Here is an 8975-nt window from a genome sequence, read left to right as displayed (position 1 = left end):
TATTTTGTGTAGACTGATGTGAAGCTGAAATTACTTTTCAAACACAGCATTAATTCAAACATGCAAACACAACAGAAAAGTAGATCAGACGTCACAGCCGGTTTAATCTAAATATATCCATCACTGTAGCTCTGAGCTTGTCTCTGTTTCACCAACAGTGTCAGAGTCTATGAGGACATATTTTGAAATACGGGCACAGAGACGGAATCCGTGGAGGAATGTGTCACCAGTTTTGGTGAGGGTCCTGCTGTGTGTTTTGCATGCTTTTATGCCATTAAACCAAGCACTCTCTGGGGAGAGAAAGCCGGGCTGAGATGAATTGTGTCAGCTCAAACAGGTTTAACTCCTTACAGGTGGTCAATCATCTGGACTTTAAATAGCTACGCAGCAGGGAGTTGGGTACTGGCTACATTTATTTATGATGAGGCTCCAGCCATGGCCTACTTCTGGGTGGCTGCTCGGGTCCCAGCCAGGCAGACATCTTTCTTCTCTAGCTGCCTTTTATTTTGTTTCTTTCCCTTATTCTCATGCCTCATTTCCCTCCTGCAGCTGCTGTGTAGCGGTGTACATCAGACTATGCCACACCTACATGTTAATTCTATGGAGTCGATGCTGTTCATTAGTCTTCACAGCGTATTGACTTCTTTGTTTGTTTGCTAGAAAATCTCCACATTTATAAAGTGTGTGTGAAGTCCAATTTCAGAATAATCAATCTACAGAACGGCAGCATCGGACTGACTCGGCCACCGAGTGATTAACATCCTCTGTGTGTGTATGTGTGTCTCCGTAAACCACACTTGGTGCATGTGAAGAATGAAGGATTCATTTAGATTTGATTCAGTTCTAAAGAGGGATCAGTGACAATGCTACCTCAGGGGCAAAACACAGTTTATAGTGGGGGAAATGGCTGAAAAATGTCATTTTGCTTTCGGCAAGGTTGTTTAAAGTGGACAGGAAAGACAGATGGAAAATAAAGCAGCATGCAGGCAGGAGGCTGGAATAAGGATACTGATTTCTGTGAACCAGATTTCCTCACATTCACAGTATTTGTGTTTTGTAAAACTCCTGAATATGCGATTACAGATTCCACTATCTTATATTCAGTTACTGTGTGGATGTGAAGTATGATACATCTGTTAGAGGGTCATCTTTGCCGAGTTTCTTAAGGCAGTTTAAATGATGTTGTAAACTCATTTGGCCTGAAATGTGAATGACGAAAGAGGAAACACGCACTGTGTACATGAAAAATCAATCAGCAAGTGCTCGTGCTTATTGTTCTGTGTGAGCTTCTGTCCGCAGGGCTGAACAACAAAAGCCCATGTGTTGATACAAACAGGGGGAGGCACTGTTGCTCATTTCAAGTACGAGACAGAAATCTCACATGTTACAACTCAGTGTCAAATTACAGCCTTTTATTGGAGTCTCAGAAGATGCTGTATGTGGTAAAGATTTTGGTTTTGGTTTAGTTTAAAGGTTTCCAAAATGAGAAGTACTATAAGTCAGTGTGGCAGCCAAAAAATGTCCAGCATTTACAAGTAATGCAAACTGATTCATGTTGGGGGTCAGATTTCAGAATTGTGGCAGTTTAGCTTTTGATGTTAATGGTACAAAGACGGCTGCAGTATTTCTTACTATGGGCTGTGAGCTACTGTGGGCGTGGAGGCTTCACTTCAATCAGATATTTAACCTCTGACAGCACCCAGAGAAGTCAAACGTTACACACTGATTCACACACCACATCTATATGTTGTGTATTAATAATGATGACAACAATCAGCTGGATTCTTCTGAATATGCTGATGGCTGACAGAAGATGGTCATGAGGGACTGTAGCCTGGAATCAGCCGCCTTCGTGTGTGTGTGTGTGTGTGTGTGTGTGTGTGTGTGTGTGTAGGAGAGGGAGGGGGTAGCCTTGGAGACACCACCCATCGCTGTCGGGGAGGTGTGTGGTTGTGTGTGTGTCTGTTTGTGTGTGTGTGGGAAGGATGGGGGGGGGGGCTTACAGCTCGTTTCAGAACCGCAGACAGCTCCAGCAGCAGCAGCAGTGGCGGGTCGGTTCTCTCAGCTGATCTGCAAGAAGACAGAAACAGAGAATATATATTTATATATTTATATAAAGAAAACACTGAACTGAAGTGAGATCGGTGACACCTCCTGAGGACAGCTGAGGGGATTCGGCTGATTCTACCCCGAGCAGGAGATGCATTCGTAGTGACGGGCTGCAGACAAAAAGACCAAAGCGCGCTGTGACACCTCCGTGAAGTTTTGTCGCCGCTGAGACATTCTGCGTCCTGCCCGGAAAACCCCGCTGCTGCTGTTCGACGGGACGTTGAAGAGAAAAACAAAAGTGTCGGGACCACATCAGCGCCTTCCACTGTTTGGACTACAGCCCCTCAAGAAGTTGTTGGACTTTTTATTTTATAGATTTTTTTTTTTTTTTTACAGATCCAGTTCCACTGCGTAAATCTCTGGTTTTACGCGCATGTGTGCAGAAGGGTTGTTTATTTGTCGGATGATATACGGCAAACAAGAGCAAGTTCCTTTCCTCATCCTCAGATTCAGTGCATCAGGCTCCCGCGGCTGCCTTTCTGTGATGCTGTCTTTCCCAGCAGCGATGGGAGTCCTGCAGCCACTGATGAGAGCTTCTGATGCGTCCGGATACGTTTCACCTCTCTGGCAACGCTGATTGCGATTCTTCCTCCTCCTCCTCTTCCTCCTCCTCCCCAAAGTCTCTCATCTCAGTCTGTTCCATTTAACATTCACAAGAGGGACGCCCCGGACTGCCATCTTCCCCCCTCGTTTTCGACGACTGCTGAAAGCTGGTAGGTGATGATGGCCATGGATCGATGAGCGGCGCTGATTCCGATCATTGGGAGATGAAGTTGGAGGCCCCGCAGCGCAGAATAAACCAGGACGCTTAGGGCAACTTTTTTTACACTGATCCATTATTATTTCCTTCTTATTCTGAACTTGCTGTAGAAAAAGGTGCGTAGCCTGTCTGTCTGCTGCTGTTGATGACGGAAAGGATGGCGCTGAGTGGAAATTGTAGGACTAACCCCAAAGAGCAGGCTTCAGTTCAGAACAGTTTCCCAGATGTTGTTGAATTAAACGTGGGGGGGCAGGTTTATTACACGCGTCACTCAACTTTGGTGGGCAACCCGAATTCACTCCTCGGTAAGCTGTTCTCCTCCAAAAAAGATGCATCCAATGACTTGGCCAGAGACCCCAAGGGCCGTTACTTCATCGACAGAGACGGCTTTTTATTCCGGTATGTGTTGGACTACCTCCGAGACAAGCAGGTCGTCCTGCCGGACCACTTCCCGGAGAAAGGGAGGCTCAGGAAGGAGGCGGAGTACTTCCAGCTGCCCGACCTGGTGAAGCTGCTGACCCCGGAGGACATCAAGCACAGCCCGGACGACTTCTTCCACAGCGACTACGAGGACGGCTCCCAGGGCAGCGACCACCGGCAGTGCCCGCCGCCCTCCCTGGTCCCCGCGGACAGAAAAAGCGGCTTCATCACGGTGGGGTACCGGGGGTCCTGCACCATGGGCCGGGAGAGCCAGAGCGACGCCAAGTTCAGGAGGGTACCTCGGATACTAATATGCGGGCGGGTGGCACTGGCTAAAGAAATTTTTGGGGAGACCCTGAACGAGAGTCGGGACCCCGACAGGACCCCGGATCGGTACACCTCCCGGTTTTACCTCAAGTTCAAGCACCTGGAGCGGGCTTTTGACATGCTGTCGGAGTGCGGCTTCCAAATGGTGGCCTGCAACTCATCGGTCACTGCCTCGTTTGTCAACCAGCACACAGAGGACAAGATCTGGTCCAGCTACACAGAATATGTCTTCTACCGTAAGTCCCCCACATCCCCAATATATTTATTTTATTTTTATTTATTTATTTATTTATTTATTTATAGTTTTTTTTAATCACGCACACGTAGGCTATACTTGGCACCAACACTAGGAGGCGCGCTTGGTTTGCGCGCTTGGAGACGCGCGGTGATGGGGACTGAAGGGCGTTTCTCCCAGAGGACTCAGGCTGAATGTGCAGCAGAGTCCAGGACTTTGTGGCTCCTCTGATCAGGGTTGTTTCCACCTTTTTGCTCCGAGGTCTTCTGGCAGTGGTTTCTGAATTAAAAAGACTTTTTAAAAAAATAAGTTGTGAAAAAGCCTTTCATCCTGCATCACCTTCTTTAAAGTGCAAGCAAAAGCACGAGTTCCACCACAGTGTGTGCAGTTTTGATCTGAGCCATGTGGAACAAACCCAATTAGAGATCATCCATGCTAAAGCAGGTTGAGCCAAGGCGTTGTTATCTCCCCCTGGAAGCCACAAATCTGTAGATGCAAAGACGTCACTGACAGCTGACTTCATGTTTTTTATCTGTGTGCTCATGCCCCTTGAAGTATTTGCTGGGCTCTTGCAAGATAGTTGCTTTTTTTATGATTTAAGACTTGACCACATCTGAGACACGGCAATCGTCCCAGCAATGATTTGTCAATGCTTGCCGTTTCTCATCACTGTGAAATATTTCACACCTACACCACCGTCCCTTTTATCCAGCACACCCTGTCAACATCTTGCATTTCCTCATGGCTTTCCCTCCACTTTTTCCATCTTGGCTGCTCACTAGCTGACAAGAAACTGGCAGAGAGACTGGTATTGAAAAAGAGATCACCATGACTCTTGGGCTGGCTCTCGTAAGACTTTATGATGCAACAAAATAATCCATAATCTCTGTTCTGACAGTGTGTAATCTATTACAAATTCTCCGATAGCGGCTATAAACCAGAGCAGAGATACTGTGAATGTACTTAAGGTCTTGGTACCTTTATAAACTAATTAAATTGGAAAAATCCTCTCATAGAATAACCTTTGGATCAGTGACAGACATACCATAATATATTTTTTTCATAAAAAACCATAGAAAAATGCCTCGAAGCACAAAATAAAAAGCGAGAGCACGGTGGAAAACGCATTATTCGATCTGTATGCAGTGACACATTAAAGGTAGGACAATAATAAGTGGTTTACAAATTACTGACCTTTCTGAGAAAACCGGACTAATTTATTCCTGATATGAAAATACCACTAAATGGCAGATTTTTAGCCTCATATCTCTGAAAGCTCAAGTTGTATTTTAGGGCATCGTTTGTAAATTCTTTGCAACCAAAAACATTGATCTGGATTCAAGATTTCCTTCTTGCAATGACTTTAAGGGCTTTCCAGAACTGCTGGTAACAAACCACAGAGCCTTATGGGAAACCACTGCCAAGCCCCATAAATCACATAAGTCAAATGATCACATGGTCACAGAGCAAACAGGAATAAATAAAAAACAACAACAGCAGCCAAAACAAAACACATGAGAACCGAGCTGGCTCCACGTGAAAGGAGCTCTGCATTAATGGCCCGCATGAAGCAGCTACAGCGAACGGATGGCTCTTGGCTCCGGTAACCCCCAGAAGTAGCACTAACAAGCCAAATCAAGTGGTGATGGGTGCTGGTGGCACACACACACACACACACACACTTTACTTATGCAATATCTGGCAGTGTGTCTGTGGGCTGCCTCTGCAGACCTCTTCTTGCTTACTGACAAACAACTGCGTTCTGGCTTTGTTGACAAATGCTCAGTTCAGCTTGTTAGAGAGGGCACACTCAAAGGCGGGGGCATAAATAGTAGCAGGTGTGCTAGGCCTCAGCACACATGGTGGCACAAAAGCCTACATGCAGCCACACACAAAAAAATTAAATAAAGCAAAACAAAAACCCACTCGCTCCGGGCCAAGAATTAACACACAGATGCTGTAAAACAGGCACAATCAGAGGCAAATGTGCACACAAGGACACACACAAAGACAGACAGGCACACACACTGAGTCATGTAGGGAGTTTGTTAAAGGCTGCAGTCATCCAGTGGATTAAATGCAGTCACTGACTGTCCCTTGTTTATTTGCCTGTCACATTTTCGGTGTGCTCGTCTCCTCCCTCTCCCCGTCCTCCCTCTTTCTCAACTTCCTTGTCTTTCTTCTCCTTGGTTTCCTTTCATGTCTCCTCATTTGGTTCTAGTCAATCATACCCGGCTTTTCTCTCTTGTCTCAGTTGCCCGCCTTCTCTCTCCCCAGCTTCGTTTTGCTCTGTGCGCCGCAGGGCCAAGGAGCAGCGTGGCGGCACCAGTTGCCTTTACATGCCTCAGTGCGCCGTCACACCTCCCTGTCTTGCTCCTTATTCATATCTCTGTCTGTCTCCCTGCCTGTCCATCTCCATGATTGTTTACTTACCTTCATCTTCAGCTGTCTCATTCTACATTTTAGCTATTCTATCTGCCATCATCTGTTTGTCTCCCCTCATCCTGAATTGCCACTGTTTGTTTTCCTTGTTTGCTGGCCCTCTGTTGGCCTGATTGGAGTCCTCTGGTAACTTTAGCTGCTCACTGCATTTGTCAGATTTTGATTCAAATTCTGAGGCTAAAAAGCCAAATGAACGACCACTTTAGTGAATCTTCAATCATGTTCTGTTGGGCCACAATGGCCTTCTAATATTGTGCTGACATTTTGGGCATGGTATTTTCCGGTTTCACTAAGACAGCGCCTGTCTGCATGAAGCAAGCGCAGAAAGAGCAGATTTTCATCATCTGGTGCTGAAAAACGTGACGAGCCTGCACAGGCTCTTGACATTAACCCCGCTGATAAACTGCAACAGCAGCTCCAAATGAGGCCATACCCCCCAACCGCAGGGGCCAAGCTCTTTGCTGTGGGAATAAATCCCTGCCACTGGGCTCGGACATTTTGTGGAAGGCCTCACAGAGAGGCAGCAGTAGTAATTATTATCTGATGTTTTGTTTTGAAATATGCAACAATTATATGTGCATATGATGTGACTTTTGCCCACAAAGTCTATCACCCTTTTTGACACACCCAAACTGCTGAAAATTGGTTAGCATTAGATTAGCATTGACTCATCTGCCGTTATCGCTCACTTTAGTCCTAACTGAGCAGTTAGAGTCCATCAATCTGGGAATAAACTGACCTGATGAGAGGATTATCTTGATAAATCTGCCTGCTCATGATTACTGACTTTTTCAGTTGTGTCATTATTTAAATGGCATCATTTGTTTGACGAAAATACAGGCACAGAAACAATTTAAAAGTAATTGCATGTCTCTGAGTTCTGATCTCACCAACACAACTTTCCCAACAAAGCCTCATGTTTTCTTTGCCTGGAAACGTGAGTCTCCTTTTGCTCTCCTCCTTTTGCTTGTTAACTATTTCCCTGGATCCTACGCTCCTCTGATTGTGCCTATCAATCTCTTCTCTGTTTGTGGTTATTTAAATTCTGGATGCCTCCTGAAACACAAAATGTAAATGTATCTACCAATTTATTGCACGGCCAGAGTGACTGCTAATTAATCATTCTTTGTTGACACTTGGTTCGGTGGTAGTCACCTCAGGGCCTGACAGAACGAGCAGCAACAGAACTACTGAACACAACATTCTCTGTGCAAAGCAAAAGGGAGCCAATCCTGAAGTCTGCTGGAAAGGTGGGAAAATCATATTATTTGGCTGAGGATATATTTCATCAGAAATAATTCTTATCTTAGCAGAACATACCAGAGTGAAGTGTGGATCACTGCAAATGGTCCCTGTGTTATGTGTGCTTGTGTGTGACACACTGTGGCATTAGTGTGTTACACACAGATGAGTAACTTGTGCATGTTTGCCTTGTGTGGAAAATGTGTTTTGGCAGGTGAGAAGAAAGGGCTTATGGTAATGGTTATGGTGTGTGTCTGTGTTAAAACCTGACCCATGTTGCACGACCTCAGGCGTTTGCACACCCGCAGAGCCCCTAGCTAAACACATCTGCACTCCATTAACCCATTGCACGGACACACGGACACACACACCCGCTTGTAGACACAAATAGCCATCACCATAAGAAACAACATCATGCACATTCTGCGAGCCTCTCCCAGCCAGAGTGGGAGAACACATTAGCAGCGGCGGCCCCATGCTGCAGGCCTGTAGGAAGTGATTAGCCGAGGAGCAGACAGCCTGTGACAGCTCTGAGGAGAGTCTTGATAGGGACAGCTGCAACCCCGGCCCGAGCTCCACAGGGGAGTCCACCAACACACACCTTGACTCTGCATTATTCAGACTGAGACAAAAAGAAAGGAGGAGGCTGGTGGGGAACACAGATTTATGAAAGAAGAGAAAAACACTGCTAACTTCTTATCAATGCCTCTGTTTCTATGACAACAGATGATGCTACTCCTTTGACTACTACTATTATTGTAATATCAGTTATTCTATGATTGGTAATGTTACTATTGATTCTATGCAAAAAAAAAAGAAAAAAAAGAAATACAGACAGCATTACATCATTCATTGAAGCACCTCCACAGCATATTTAATGCCATACTGCTGACAGTGGTGACAATGGCGTGCTGTATATTTATAAGTGCTTGTTATGGCTGCCCGTTAAAGTGACCTGTTGTTTTTCAGGGTTAGCTAATGAAGCATGATTTGCATGGTTTGCTCTTCAGGGTAAGATTTGCCGCCCTTTCAGCTGCAGGTGAGGGAGTGACTTCTGACTGAGAAAGAATTGTGAAGAGACGACGGCTCAGGTGGCCCATTTCCTCCTGCTGCTAAAATCCTATAACAGTTCTTTACAATGGAAATATCTTTCTGTTAGAAAAAAAAAAAGACAACCCTAAACAACAAAGCTGAATACAGAAAACTGATCAATCTGAATTTTCAAAACTGACTGAAAAACAGTAACAGAAATCTGACGGTGAAAAGTACGATTCACTGGAAGGAGTGAGCGAAATGTATTTTGGGGTAAACAGAAAGTGAACTCAATTTTCACTTTTAAAATAGAGTTTATTCACCTTTTCAAGATGATAGCAAATAAGTTACATTCACTTCACTATTCAGGAGTAACCCTGTCGTGAAACAATATGTTTTTTTGCATTT

At 45.2% G+C, this 8975-nt stretch overlaps 1 protein-coding gene across 1 annotated transcript in view; it reads left to right on the top strand.

Moving 5' to 3' along the window:
• Positions 1 to 3014: 3014 nt before the first annotated feature.
• The window catches only part of kctd16b (potassium channel tetramerization domain containing 16b), a 64192-nt gene continuing 58231 nt past the window's right edge, over positions 3015 to 8975 (top strand). The window contains exon 1 of the mRNA XM_029519877.1: positions 3015 to 3852. Coding sequence (XP_029375737.1) covers positions 3015 to 3852 — 838 coding nt within the window. The remainder of the gene's footprint in view (positions 3853 to 8975) is intronic.

This window comes from Echeneis naucrates, chromosome 14 (assembly GCF_900963305.1).
Source record: "Echeneis naucrates chromosome 14, fEcheNa1.1, whole genome shotgun sequence".
Lineage (NCBI taxonomy): Eukaryota > Metazoa > Chordata > Actinopteri > Carangiformes > Echeneidae > Echeneis > Echeneis naucrates.
Note: the sequence above shows the minus strand (reverse complement) of the source record. Positions and strands in the feature narration are given on the sequence as shown.